Consider the following 14,530-nt stretch of genomic DNA (forward strand, 5'->3'; position numbering starts at 1 on the left):
GGCAGTCAGGCCTTCCTCTCCAGGGAAGAACCTGCTCTGCGCAGCCAGAGAGGGGACCAGCATGCTGGCAGGGTTCACCCTGATGGCTGGATGGTGACAACCACACCACACATGTGGCTGCAGAGCCCCTCAGCGCCTGAGCACTCTTACGCACAAATGGCACCAGACATTCGAGGAAATCTACGGGTATGAAAAAATCAGGGCCCAGTGTGAGCTCGGGAGAAACAGGCCCAGCAGATGGGGAAAGCGTAAAACAGGAAAGGACTGGAGACGCCATCCTCGGAAGGACATTCAGAGGAAGGATTTCTGGAAACCAGGAGGCAGGATAGAACAAGTGGACAAGTGAACAAGGGAACGAGGCAGGAGGGGGAGAGAAGAAACAGGACACAGAGCACAGCATCCAAGTGCCAGGGAGCCAGAGTGAGAGGCCTGGGGTTGGGGGCTTGTCCCCAAATACATGACTCAGGACAATCTGGCACCGAGGGCCACAGGGCCCTGCTGATGTCCCCTGGGACCCACACAGAGGTGAGCAGGAGTTGCCAAGGCACCCTGGGCACAGAGTAGGTCCCAGCAGCCGCCACTTCTCGAAGCAGCAACAGCAGAAGGAGATAGAACAGGACTCAGAGAGAGCAAGTTCCCACCCACCCTCATGGCGGCTGCTTCGAGGCTGGTAAGGACCTGACGGTGCAGGTTGCTGACCCCAGCACCTCTCCCGGAAGTCCCTGGAGCATGGGCCCCAGGACGATGGGCCCCAGGAAGGGGACTCCTTGGGACCCAGGAGAGGTAGAAGACACCCCCAGAAACAGGTAGGGGCTTTACCCAGGGGGACTGGCGCCCCCTTCCCTGACCTGCAGAAGCTCAAGTGAGCACGGAGACAGTTGTGGGGGCAGGGAGGGGCTTCCTAGATGCTCCAGCCTTTCCGTGGACCTTCTGGGTCGGCTAGTAGCTAAGGGCACAGCTGGAAGTCTACGATGGGGACCCTTTTCCCTGCGCTGAGCCGTCTGCGGGAGCCTAGGCACCGAGTCCTTGGCATTTTCCATCCTGGGACGGGCACTGGGGAAGGAGGGACTCCCCAAGGCCCCAGGCACAGGGGCCCCCCCAGGGACGCCATCAGCTTCTGTAATGGCCCAGCAGGAAGGCTCAGCCCCGGGACCCGGGACCCCTCGCCCGGCCGCGCCAGTGGCCCACCATCCGATGCCCAGGGCCGGGTCGTCGAGCAGAACGCGCACGATGTAGAGCAGGCAGGTGAGCAGCTTCAGGGAGAAGTTGAACAGCCGGATCCTCAGGCCTGCGGGGAGGGCAGCGGCCTCAGGGCTCTGACCCAGCCCTGGGCTTCGGGGAGCAGGGCCTGCACCCGGGTCTGGCTGGGCTCTCTGGATGGCCCCAGCTGGGCTCCCCTCCCGCACCCGGGCTGCACCCAGAGCTCTGGGTGCCCTGCATTGCTTGAGAGCTGATGCTCCTGGGTCAGCCTCCGAGAGGCTCCGTCCCTGGCCCCACCTTACAGGTGCCTGAACTTGGGGTGCAGGGGATTTTTAGAGGCCACTCCACTTCTTAGGGGACAGGATGGGGATTGGGGAGCAGGCAGGTGAAATGTGGAGCCCCTGGGGAAACCCCCAAGTCCTCACCTGCATCCCTGTGGGGGCCATGAGGCCAAGCTCTGGCTGGGAACGGGGCAGGGAGCTGTTGGGGAGGGTGGGGCTGTATGGAGGGGTGGGAGGCAGGGCGTGGCCACAGGGGAGACCTTGCTGGCCCTATGGATGGTCCTGCCCCATCCAGCCCAGTGTCCAGCAGGCAGGACAGTGTCCCCACGGGTCCCGCTGGAGAGGCCCTGGTCTCAGACAGTGTGAAGCTAAGCAGGGGCCACCCTGTGCCCCACTCACCATGCAGACCCACGCCCACCCTGCTTCCAAATCCCCCCGCAGCACTCAGGCGGCTACCACCCCATGGACTCCTCCCTGAGCTCACAGCCCCAGCCTTCGCCATTGCCAGGCTTGCTCCCGGCGCCCTCAACACCTCCCTGCCTGGGAGTGGCCCTCCAGGCACCCCACTCACTCGATCTTTGGTTTTTGATGAAGAACAGCTTGAGCCGCTCCTTGAAGGTGTTCTCGTTGACGTAGAACTCCACCTGGACCCTGGGGGAGCAGAGGGGGGCGTGGGGGGCTCAGGGCCAGTGGGGACGCAGGCTGGGGACACGCCGGGAGCCCCAACCTCACTGACTGCTTCCAACTTTCCAACTGCAGGAGTTGAGAAGTCAGACGGGGCCCAGCGGGGCCACTGCCTCCACCTCAGACCCTGGAGGGCCCTGGGGTCCGTCACACCCAGCAGACAGCCGACCCAGCCTCGGCTCCTCTAATGATTCCTCCCTGCACCCCTGGGCACTCGCTGCTGTGAGTCTGGGCCCTCCAGGCCGCCCTGTTGGGGCTCAGGGTGCGGCACTCACTCCACACACCCTCGCCCGAGCCTCCGTGGGTGCAGGGCAGCTGCCAGGAGGTAAAGTTGCCCATATGGCCCTGGGCATGGTGCTCAGGACACTGCAAGTGCTCAGAACATGCCATAGGACCTGCGTCATACAGGATGTCCACAGCTGATGGTCAGCTGCTCTGTCTGGAGGCCGCCGGTGGCTGTGCTCCCAGGCTATGGGCCACTGCAGCCTCAAGGGCTGTCAGGGAAGATGGGCTGGTGGGAAGTGGTCATCCCTGCACCCACCTCGCGGCCAGCTGTGGGGCCCCTCCAGCCAGGGCTGCTCCTCTTCCGTCAGGCTCACCTATGGCCGCAGCCACTGGTTCCCAGACACCCCTCAACCCCCATGCACACCACTGCTCATGGGGCCTGCCACCCAGCCCTCTGGCCTCCAACTGGGCCCCGGCGGTCCTGAGAAGAGACCACAGTGTGCCAGTTGCCCGGGGTGGCAGGTGGGGTGAGGTGGGGTGGGGAGATTGCATGGCTCACCTACCGTGGCCACCTGCATGACCCAGGCTGGCCACCAAGAGTAGGATGGAGCCTGGGGGTGGACGGCTGCTGTGCCCACAGCCTTGGACGCAGGGCCTCCTGTGCCTGGCTGTGCTGGGATGCAGGCCAGGCTAGGCCAGGGTTTAATGATCCCCTGAGAGGAAAACTCCAATGCTGCCAGCCTGCAGGACAGAAAGCAGCAAGACCCAGAGCCAGGGTTCCTGCAGCAGGCATGGCCGTCTCTGGAAAGGGGGAGCACGTGTCCCCCTAAACGACCTGTGCCCTGAGGTGCTGGGCTGTCCTCCATGGGACCCTCGGCTGCTCCCAGCCATGGCCGCTGTGCCCTCCATGACGTCTGCGCCTATCAGTTGGCTGCCTTAGCCCTCGGGCGCTGCCTCTGGTGCCTGGCCTGGCTCCCTGGTGTCAAAGAGAGGTGCCCCGCCTCCCTCAAGGATGGTGTGGGGGCAGAACACTCAGTCCAGGTGAGCTCCTCAGCATGGGCCCCCTGCCCAGTGTGGTGCGAGGGCCACAGCACAGTAGGGCAGACAGACAGGGGAGCCCGGAGGAAGACTTGTGCTGCCTGGAAGGATCCTGGAGGGCTGCATGGAGGAGGCAGCGTTCAAGCAGAGGTCCCAGGGCAGCTGTCCAGAGGTGGGGGGAGGTAAGCACCAGCCCAACCCCTGTTCCTGCCTCAACCCCCTTCTTGTCACAGTCCACCAGGTCAGGAGGCTGTGACATCCTGTGGGTGGGCTGTGAGCCTCACCTCCCCTCTGAGCAGGCACTGGCTCCCATCAATCGAATCTGAGAATTTGATGTCACTGCCTGGCCCGGGGCTGGTGACCCCAACATCTCCAAAAGTGATTAAAATATTCGATATTTCCCAAAGCTCACAGCACTCAGGGTAAGTGATGTGGACCAGGTGCGTGCAGCAGCCTTCGTGGTGGGGCTACTGTGGGGCCGGCGGGAGGGGCCTTGGTAGAGTCCCAGCACCTGCCGTGATCTGCCCCAGTGGCCACAGTGGCCTCTGCTGGTTACAGAGCTCAAGAAGGGGCCAGGGGCTGGTCACAGTGGCTCATGCCCATAATCCCAGGACCTTGGGAGGCAGAGGTGGGAGGATCGCTTGAGGCCAGGAGTTTGAGACCAGCCTAGATAACATTAGCAAGACCCCCGTCTCAATAAAAAATAGCCAGGCGTGGTGGCGCGTGCCTGTAGTCCCAGCTTCTCGGGAGGCTGAGGCAGGAGAATCGTTTGAACTTAGGAGTTTGAGGCTGAAGTGAGCCGTCAACACGCCACTGCACTCTAGCCTAGGTGACAGAGCGAGGCCCTGTCTCAAAAATGAATAATAAATAAATACATGAAATAAAGAAGGGTCCAGGGTCCAGGAAGAGGCGTGTGGCTCTGGGTGCCCTTGCCCCATGCTGAAGAGGAGGCTCAGGCCAAGTCCTGGGGCAGGCTGGTCACCCCACCTGGCATACTCAGGGCTTCTGGGGCCAGGCAGTGGGACAAGCCTCCCACAGACCAGTGGTGTCTGAACCCAGTGCTAATGGCGGGTCAGTCTGCCCCCAGAGTGCCCCATCACGCCCTGGAATCCCTCAGTGCAGACAGCTCTGCTGTGTCCCCCGGCCCCTCCTCCTGCCCCACGCCTCTTCTCTGTGTGCCTGGAGCCCTGGCTGGGGAGGCCCCTCGCTGCATGAGTGTCTCTTTCGGGGAGTCTGTCCGCCGTCTTTCTCTCTGAATGAGAGGCTCAGACAGGATGCTGGAGGTCCAGGCTGTGCTGGGCCTGGTCTGGCCATGTCAGGGGTGCAGGCAGGGCTGAGCCCAGGGTCTCCTAAGGCCCTCTTCCCCTCACTGCCGGGGGTACCCAGGGACCATGGGGTCCTAAAAACATGGAGCTTAGGAACCCACCCTCCCTGCCTCTCTACCACTGTCCTGCCCTCCATGGCAAAAGCCTCAATGCGGGGGGTCTGCTCACCTCACTTGCTCCTACTGCCTCCTCCCACCCTCTCCTCTCCAGCAGGGAGCCTCACCACGCCCTTCACGGTGACCAGGCCCCAGAATCTCCTCTCCTCCCTGGGCCTCTCAGCACGGCCTCCCCGAGCTCTGTTTTTCTCCTCTCCACTCTGTTCTCCTTGGGGGACCCCAGGGCTGGCCACAGGTGCCTCTCCCCCACCCAGCCCGGGAATTAAGTGCCACACAGGGATGACTTCCCAACTGGCTCTGCTGGCAGCCATCCAGCCCCACTCTACCCTCTGGCATCCACCGCCCCCCCTCCCTGAGGCAGAATTCTCCATTCCTGATGGCACCAAGCCAACCATCCCCCACCAACCTCAGGCTCCTGTACCCTCCCCTCCCCTAGACCACAGCCATCAGCAGGTCCCATAGCTCTGCCCTCAGGATGTTTCTTCCCTCTGACCTCCCTCTGGGCCTGGGGCTCCTGCCTGGCCACTCCTCCTAGGCGGGGGTGCCCAGCTCCGCCCTGATCATCACCCCACACTCCGCTCCAAGGCAACGCCCAGCCAGCTCCATCTCCCCAGCCAGCTCCGGCCACACCCCCAGCCCTCCAGTGGTCATGGGCCTCCAAGGAGCTCCTGCTCCTCCCTTTACCTCCCCGTGGACCTGGTGCAGCTGGACCTCTGGGCCTTGGGCCTCTGCAGCTGCCTGGCAAGACCAAGAAGCCAATGCGTCCCCCTGGGCTCCCCTTGGCCTCCACGGCCAGGAAACAGAGAAATGCAACCCTGCCCACTGCCAGGACCTCACTGGCTTCCTGAGAGCCAAGTTCCTCCCCAGGCACCGTGGGGTCGAGGGCTGCTGGTCTGGGACTAGTCATGCCCCCAGTAGCTTCTCTTTGAAGCCCCTTGACCTCCTCCTGGCACTCCAGAAACAGAGCACTGAGCCCCCCCTTAGGGAGAGAGCCCAGCCAGACCCTGGTCCCCTCACCCAGGGGCTGCGGGCCCCAATCTGGGCAGCCCCCACGGAGCTCAGCGGGGAGTGCCCACCCGCACAGATGGCACCCTCCACGTGGAGCCAGAGAAACGCTGGGGCCTGGCAGGCCTGCTCCCTGAGAAACTGGAGCCTGCAATGCCAGAGAAATTAATGAAGCCTCCTCTGCTTTTAATTTTTAATGAACTGTGGCCGCCCACTTCTCCTAGCACCACCACAAAAAGGAGATGAAAACGATCCATTTTCCCCTGAACTGTATTTCAGGTGACTGGTGTGATCTGCCTTAACGAATCACACAGCGGCACCTGGGGAGGGTGCCTGTGGCTGCAGAGGCCTGGCTGGGGTCACCTCCAGGCCGACCCAGCTGGGGTAGACCTGCCTGGTGGTTCCTGCCAGAGTGGCCCAAGCCTCCTTGCTGCGCCAGAGGTTCATGGACACTGGTAGCCTGGAGGGCTCCGCTAGCTCCTCAGAGTCACAGCGTGCCCCTGGCCCGGCAGCCAGAGGCCCAGGGCTGAGACCCAGTGAGCCCTGTGAGGCTACACGGGCCCTGCTGCTCCTCTGCCCGGCCGCTCCTCTGCCCGGCTGTTCCCCTCCACCTGCCAGCGCCTGGGCCTCCTCCCTGGGGAATGGGAACCAGGACACAGACCAACTCCTGGGGTGTCCTGAGGACAGCGGACAGGTGGAGGAGCTCTGTCTGTGGTGAGATAGAAACAATGGCCTCTGTGTCCCAGGCTTCTCTTGGGACGACGCCCTTGCTCCGTGGCTCCAGTGAGAGGCTGCCCCGGTGCTCATCTGGGGGCCAGCACCTGTCTGCTCAAACCATCAGGACCCACGTCAGCCAAAAGAGACAGCGCAGGCCTTCGACTCACCGTGGCTCCCAGGCTATGAAGCCACAGGTGTGGACCACAGGCAGAGGCGGGACCCCGGGTGGGGCCACACAATCCGTTTCCTGTCAGGGCCCGACCCGTGGGAAAGCAGGGGACCGGCTCATGGCAAGTTGCTCCTGGGAGCCGGGCTTGGTGGAGCGCCCTGAGAGGTGGGAGACGACTGAGAACTCCCGTGGGGAGCCGCCCCCAGGGCTGAGAAGAACCTGCCTGCGAACACAGGCTCCCAGGACAATGGGCAAGGACGGGGCAGAAGAATCTACTTCCTGTGCTCATTCTCATCCACTCATCAGTTCACTCATTTGTTGAGCGCTCATGGCAGCATCCGTCTGGGAACATCGCCATTCCCAAACAGAGTCCACACCCGGCAGCGGGCGCTGCACTCCTGGACCCCCGGCCACAGGTCCCGACCCCCACCCTGGGAGGCGGGCTCAGGACGCAGCCACACACTCACCACAGGGGACCGGGCCCGTCTGACCTCTGCCAGTCTGCATTTTGGCTGGTGGGGAGGACGGGGCACACCAGGGACCACCACTGCCCACAGCCTACAGCCCAGGAGCAAGGCGCATGGCCGGTGGGACTCACGGGAATGTGCGGGCAGGCCTGGCCAGGGGGTCCCAGACGCAGCAGGGAGCCTCAGACAGTCCCTTGTGCACCCCCTGGGGTGAGGCCATGGTCCCTGAGGAATCCACAGGCCAAACCCTGGCCCTGGCCCTGGCCCTGACCCTGGGAGAGCCGTCAGCTGCGCTGGCCCGTGGCAAACAACTTGTCCCCGGCACCGTGAGGACAGGGCAACTCCCGGCCAGCCCCATCCCTACACGGCTGAAGCCCGCTGTAGCCCCCTGAGGCTCCCTGAGGCCCACGCTTGCCCCAGCCACTCAGCAGGTCAGAGGCAGTGCCGGGCCTGGGTCCTTGGGGCTCCCCGTAGGGGCAGCAGGGGAGTCTGTCCCCAGGTGGCGGCTCTGCCCCAGTCCTGCAAGGCTGGTGTTGAGCCAGGCCTGGGCCCCGTGTGTACCCATGCCCACTGCCTGCCTGTGCCCAGGGGCTCACGGCACTGCTCTGCCTGAGGAGGCCCTTGTGCTGCAAAGGGGCTGTCACAGTGCCCACCCCCTCACCAAGACGGGACCCTTTGAGGCAAGTGCCGGCTGCCCTGTGACAAATGGGGTCGGCAGAGGCCGGGTGGCAACGGTTCTCCCTGCTGACCGGCAGGCCAGCTGCAGGCTGGGGGACTGGCCTTCCAGGGATTCCTGGCGGGTGGCCATACACAGATGGCCATGCCAGGAAGCCCCACACCAGCTCCAGGCTGCCAGGCACATGCCTCGGGCCCACCATAGCCCTGCACTCACATGGGGCCGAGGTCCGAGCTGCCTCTCTCTGGCAGTGGCTGGGTGCCGGCTGGCTCTTAGGCAGGTGCCTGGGAGCTCCACGCAGGCCTCTGCCCCCGGCACCAGGCAGGCAGGAAGAAAGGGCAGGCTTCAGGCCCACTGCCAACCCTGGGGCCAGCTATTCTGAGCCTGGACAGAGCATCTGACACGCCCAAGGGCCCAGAAAGGGCACACACATGGCTCTGTCCCCCTGGGGTCCCTGTTTTGACACCCTTGGGCCTCTGAGGCCCCCCATAGCTTGGCCAGGGGCCCAGGTGAAGCTGGCCCAGGGCTGAAGGGTGAGTCCAGCTGGACCTCCAAAGGTCCAGGAACATCCGCTGTGTCCAGACAGTGCCACGGCGGCACAGACCATAGCCTTGGCCGCAGACACATCCATTTCCTCCACAGGTCTGAGACCTGACTCCTGGGGAGCCTGGGGTGGGGCCAGGAGAGCCCTGGGTGGTGGGCACACCTTCTTTCTCACACCCGTCACCCTCTGCACCATGGGGCCCTGGGCTGGGAAGATGGAGGCCCGGGGGTGGCCACTGGCCTCCCAGCCTCCAGGACTCTTTTGGGATAATAATAGGCCCCACCACGGGTGCCGGGCAGCCCCTGGATGCTCAGCAGCCGTGAGTGCTGAGTGCTCGGTGGTTTCTGCTGCTGGTGCTGTGCATGGAACAGTAAGCCTGGGGCCCCTCCTGGAGACCGCGCTGAAGGTGGATGGTGGCGGGGGGCTTCCCAGGAGTGCGCAGGGCCCGGCTGCTCTGAGGGGCTCTAGCTGCCCTGGCCTCAAAGCCTCTTCCATTTGACCTACATCTTAGCCGAAGTCAGGAAGCACCACCGGCAGAGCCCTGGCAGCTCAGCGGGGAGTGGCACAGCCTCCGAGCGCACATCCCAGCTCCTGGGAGCTGGACCGGCACAGGCAGCCAAGGTAGGCTGAGCCAGAGCCCAGGCCCCAGCAGCGGCCTGCCTGCCTGTCCCTGGGAGGCACCATGACAAGGGCCCCTGCTCTGCCATCTGCCTCTCCTGAGGCCGTGGCCACCACTGCAGGGGCTGTGGAGCACCCACCTCTGGGAAGCCCGTGTCCCAAGTTCAGGCTCCTCTCCAAGGGGGGACACTCACTGTCCTGTCTCCAGCCCCAGCATCTGGGACCCAGGGGCACCAGCGGGTGCTGGGAGGTGCTGGCGGCCCTGGCCCAGCTGCAGGGGATGCTGGGTTGAGGGGACCCCCCAGAGACAAGGGCTCTCACGCCTCTAAGAGCCCTTGTCTGCCACCAAGACAGTCCCTCCCTTGCAAAGCACTTACTGAGACAGGGAGGAGTCCAGGCTGAAATCTTCTAGAGGAAGCCTGGGGACACAGAGGGGCATCAACCAGAAGGCGGCAGACAGATGGACGGATGGAGAAGGCAGCAGACAGATAGACGGACGGATGGAGAAGGCAGCAGACAGACAGATGAAGAGCCTGGCCTCTGGGACCAGGCGGGGCACAGACACGCAGGGAGGCTCTGGGGGGCCCGGACCTTTGGCGCCCCCGGGCACGGGAGAGGTGCCTGTGGGAGGCAGCCCATGTGCAGAGCCATGTGGGGCACTGAGCCAAGCCTGGTCCCCTCAGGGCCCGAGAAAGCAGCACAGCCCGCTTGGGGGTCCCCGCGCATGCACCCTCCTGTGCCTGGGCCAGATGGGGGGTGACACCCTTCAGCCATGCAAGCAGGTGACGATGCTTTGGGCACTCGCCCTGGCCCCGCTCAGCACGAAGCCAGCCCAGGCCTCATGTGTGGTCCCCAGCATCCAGGAGCTAGCACGGTGAGCTCCACTTCAAGCCGAGGTCTGCGAGGCTATCCCTTGTCTCCACTCCCCTGCCCTACACACAGGCCAGCAGGTGAGGCACCCGCCAGCCCTGCCCCAAGGCTTCCTGTGATAGGACAAGCCAGGGCTCAGAGCTGATGCCTCTCAGGGGACCTGGACACACCGCCCTCCACCAGGCCAGCAGCCACACACCTGCTACCCCTTCAGCCTGGCCCCAGGCAACCTGGCCCCAGTTGTCCCAGACTGGCCAGCAGGCGGCTGACACCAAGGTGGTTGCAACCTGCACTGGATGCGGAACTCTGAGGAAGAGGCTGGTGGGAGCTAAGGGCTCCGGAGGACTGGCCTGGTGCGGGGCTGGTCAGGGTGGGAGTGCCGAGGGTCTTTGCCTTCACTGATTATGTGCCTGTCCTGGACCAGCTCCTCCTCAAAGGACTTCGGAGGGACCTCTCTCTTTTAATCCTCAAAACAACCATTTTTTCAGAAAAGAAAACAAAGGTTCAGAGAGGACCACTGTCTTCTGAGGCCACACAGGCAGGAAGGAGGAAGCCAGCCTGGGGTCACAGGCACATGCTCACCGGCCTATGCCAGGCCCTGCGGGTGGGCAGCCTCCCTCCTGGTGCCCCTAGCCCTAGCAGCTTCTGGTCCCTGGGGGGAGGCAGAAGCTGGACACACCCCTGGGAGGGCCGAGGTCCCGGCTGGGCATGGTGGCCGGGCCAGCAGCTCCACACGGAGCAGGCAGAACCCCAGGCTTAATGGGGATGTTCTTTGGGTTTGCTGGGAGCTTCTGGCAGATTCTGCGTGTTTGTCCGGCTCAGGTTCCCTCTCGCTGGATCCCGGTGCTGCCCAAAGCTCTGAGCCAGGGCAACAGCTGTGTCAGAGGCTGGCAGGAGCTCGGCAGTGCCTAGGCCCATGGCAGCGGGTCTGCCTGGCCTGTGGGGTCAGGTCCGGCGTGGCCAGGCCCTGGCTGGGCTCCTCCCTGCTGGGGCCCACTGTGTCCTCTCTCCCAAGTGCTCCCTGGCTGCATCCCTCTGCATCTCCCGATACAGCCCTAGCTAAGTGTCTACTGAGCTGTGCGTGCGGCCTCCCATCTATTCTGCCCAAGGCCCTGTTGTCTGTGTTGAGGAAGCCACCACCTGTCAGACGTCCCACAGCCTGAGGCCCAGGACAGCCATCCCCGCTGATTTTGGGAGGGGCCACCAAGCACATGGGTAGAGGATCCACCCAGGGGCTCCCAAGGGGAGGACAGTGGCCTATGGGCAAAGGGACCTGGGGCTTTGCTGGCCTGTGCAGAACCTGGCTGAGGACTGGAGCCCTGTGCACACGGAGTCTGTCGGCTGCAAAAACCCTGCCAGGTGAACTGCAGGGTGAGGGGTGGGAGGAGAGGGGAGCTGAGGAAGCTGGGCCTCTCTCCGCAGCATCCAAACCCACGGTGGTCCAGTGGGACCCTGATGCTCGCCTGTCCCAGCGGTTGGTGGCCTGGATGTCACTCAGCGCCTCTGCCAGCCCTAACTTAGCTGCTGGGACCAAGTGGTGAGGGCCTCATCCCTGGGCCCACCCACCTCCCATGGCCGGGCTCGCTGTCAACACACAAACAGAACCTGCACCCGAAGCCGTCACTTCCCTCCTGGGAGAGGGTCTCAGCCCTGCTTAGGGCAGCAGTGGTCAGTGGAAGGGTCTGGGCTTAGCCCTGCCTTCCCTGCTGTGTCCTGCAGAGCCTGGGGTCCGGGTCGGGAAGGAGCCCAGGTGAGGAGGGGCCATCCCCACTTGACTTGTGCCCATAAGGAGCAGTCTCAGCTGCCAGCCTCGAGAGGGAGGGACCCTCTGGGCTCTCTAGGAGCCCCTCTGGGCTGACTGGGGGAAGAGTGGGGTGTCCCTCTGCACCCCACAACCCCAAGTCCCATAAGATGCTTCAGGGAAGAGGGGGTTCCCTGCTCGGGGGAGTTTGGGAGCCTCTGTGTTCTAAACCTGGGGAATGCCCAGAGCATAGCCATCCTGAGAGCTGCCAGGTCCCGGCAGGGTCCCACACACGACAAGGGCACCCCCTTATCTTGGGCGGAGTTTTGTCCCCCCAAGCTAACATGCTGAAGTCCTGACCCCCAGTATCTCAGCATGTGGCTGTGTTTGGAGAAGAGGCCTTTAAAGAGGTCATTAAGGTAAAGCGAGGCCATGAGGGTGGGCCCTAATCCCACAAAACCGGTGTCCTTATAAGAAGAGGAGATGAGGACACAGACACACATGGAGGGACGGCCAGGAGAGGACACAGGGAGAAGACGGTGTCTACAAGCCAAGGGGAGGGGCCTCAGGAGGAACCAGCCCTGCCCACACCTTGAGCTCAGACTTCCAGCCTCCAGGACTGTGAGAAACTGAATGAGGTACGGGCCCAGCAAACTCACCCCTGAAAGACAGGGCCTGGCGTCCCCCGAGGGCCTGGGAACACAGCCCCACCCCCGCAGCTGGCCACTCCCTGTGTACGCCCCCGGGTCAAGGATAAACCAGCCGCCCAAACAGGTGCATTCTAGGGTTGGGGAGAAAGAGCGCAGAGCACTGTGTGGAAAGAAGGTGCGCAGCCCGAATGGGGGCAAAGCCAGAGGAGGGCGGGGGCACCTCAGGGGTGACGGGGCCATACTCAGGAGGGGCCCTCCTGGGAGAGAGGCCATCTGGGGCGAGCTCCAAGGGGGGCTTCAGGCCCCGGGGAAGGGGTGTGCCGAGCCAGTGTGAACACCATGAAGAGGGCAGGGTGCCGGGCGTGTGTCCGGGGTGAGGGGGGCGTGGAGGAGCAGCCAGGTTCTTGGAGAGGAGAGGGGTAACCATGAAGGTCTGGATCTGCAGGGGAGGGAGGTCCCGGCAAGGGTGTCCAGGGTCGGGGGGCTCAGGGGACCATCTCCTGAGCCAAGGAACATCAGGGCCAGGGGCTTGGGGCGGGGCCGGGGCTCTGCGTGCCACAGCTGGACTGACAGGCCTGCGGCTGCCGCAGACACTGGGGTGCTGGGCACGGTGGCAGGAGAACTGGACCACACTAGACCTCAGGCTGTGTGGGGGCCTCAGGCTTTTGGGCCAGCAGAGGAGGATGGGGCTGGGGGAGCGGCCCCGGAGAGGATGTGGGGAGGGGGCTGCATTGGTGCCTTAAGTCAGGCATGAGGCTGGGAGGCCCCAGCTGGGAGGGGCAAGGCCGCCTAGGTCCAGGGTTGGTGGGGACACAGAGGGGTCCAGGGCCTTCTAACCCAGCGGGGTCTCACTGAGAGGCCCTGTCCCTCCACTGGGCCCTTTTACTCAAAAGCTCTGCAGTGATGGTCTCCTGACCCCAACACTGAGGCCACGCTGTCTAATCAGCTCCCAGTCCCTCCCCGGCCTCACACAGGGGAGTGAGAAGGAAGGAGGAGACCTCGGAGCTCAGGGCTGGGGGAGCTCGACTGTGTGGGAGGAGGGACAGATGCCGGCCCGCAGCACCCATGAGTGGGTGCAGGGGTGTTAGGGGAGCTCTGGGCAGGGGCACCAGGAGCAAGCACCCTCCCCCAACAATGCCTCCTGTGGCTCAGTCCCTGGTGGGCAGTGGAGACCTCTCCTCTGCTTCACTGTCTTCTCAACAATGAGACAGGCAGAGGCCGAGAGGGCTGAGGGAGCCCGGACCCTGGCTGGCCCATGAAGGCAGCTGCGGGCACTGCGACCCCCAGCTCCCTGGGGCAGACCACACCTGCCTCTCGGCTCTGGCCTTGCCTGCGTTTTCCGTGAGATCCACACTCCAGAAGAACAAACCCACCAAGTCCTCCTCTGCTCGGGAGCCTGCCCTACTCATCTCAGTGCAAGCCCCGTGGTGTGAACGCTCCAGGCCCAGGGGCTGCTCAGTCCAGCTGGGCAGCAGCTCCATTACCTCTGCTCTGCAAAAGGAGGCTATAAGGACTCTGCACCTCAGGGGCTGCCGGGGGATGAGTGAGGCCACCCATGTGGAACTGTCAGCACAGTGCACAGCCCACAGGGCTGGGATGAACATGCGGGAGGGCTTCCTGGAGGAGGTGGGCCTAGGCTACGGCTCCCATGCTGCACTGCACTGCGGGCTCAGACGCAGCCTGGGCAGAACCTGCTATCCCTGTGGGCCCTGCAGGAACAGGGATGGGGCAAGGAGCCTGCCCCTTGAGGGCTGGCTGTAGCAGGGCTTCCAGGATCACTGCCCTGCCCCTTCCCCCCACACCAGCATCCAGGAAGAGGAGGGGGAGGGGACTGTGGTCCCCAGGGCCTTGGCCAGTGCTCGCCTCCCGGGCAGAGGCTGCCCATTAGCTGCAGGAGGCTGCAGCCAGGCGCTTGACCTTAGCCTCAACAGCCTCTTCTGCAAATGGGACTAAGCTGGGCAGTGCCCCCCAGGGCTGCTGTGAAGAGCTAGAAATGGGGGCGCGGGGAGGGGCCCAACAGCCCACGGCCAGGTGGGAGGGGCAAGGGAGAGGCTCCTGGGCACCCTTGGCCCTGCCATCTGCCAGGCCCAGCTCTGCCAGCCCTGCCCCCCAGGCCTGATGAAACTTCAGCCCTCACTGCTCCCGCTACCTGGAAGGCCCCTGCCCATCTCCCCATGCTCGTCCCGGAAGGACCAGCACCCCAG

The 14,530-nt window shown here is 64.1% G+C and overlaps 1 protein-coding gene across 4 annotated transcripts in view; it reads right to left on the reverse strand.

Moving 5' to 3' along the window:
• Positions 1–6: 6 nt before the first annotated feature.
• LOC100588032 (potassium channel subfamily T member 2) overlaps positions 7–14,530 on the reverse strand; it is a 47,374-nt gene continuing 32,850 nt past the window's right edge. For 3 of the 4 annotated variants that reach the window (XM_030808721.1, XM_030808720.1, XM_030808719.1), the window contains 2 exons: positions 2,053–2,132; positions 7–1,288 (listed from right to left, as the gene is read on the reverse strand). In XM_030808721.1, the coding sequence (XP_030664581.1) occupies positions 816–1,288; positions 2,053–2,132 (553 nt within the window). In that variant the 3' untranslated portion in view covers positions 7–815. Of the gene's footprint in view, positions 1,289–2,052; positions 2,133–9,442; positions 9,485–14,530 lie in introns of all 4 variants that reach the window. The other variant, XM_030808718.1, reaches the window with a different exon arrangement.

This window comes from Nomascus leucogenys, unplaced genomic scaffold, assembly GCF_006542625.1.
Source record: "Nomascus leucogenys isolate Asia unplaced genomic scaffold, Asia_NLE_v1 000771F_98928_qpd_obj, whole genome shotgun sequence".
Taxonomy (NCBI): domain Eukaryota; kingdom Metazoa; phylum Chordata; class Mammalia; order Primates; family Hylobatidae; genus Nomascus; species Nomascus leucogenys.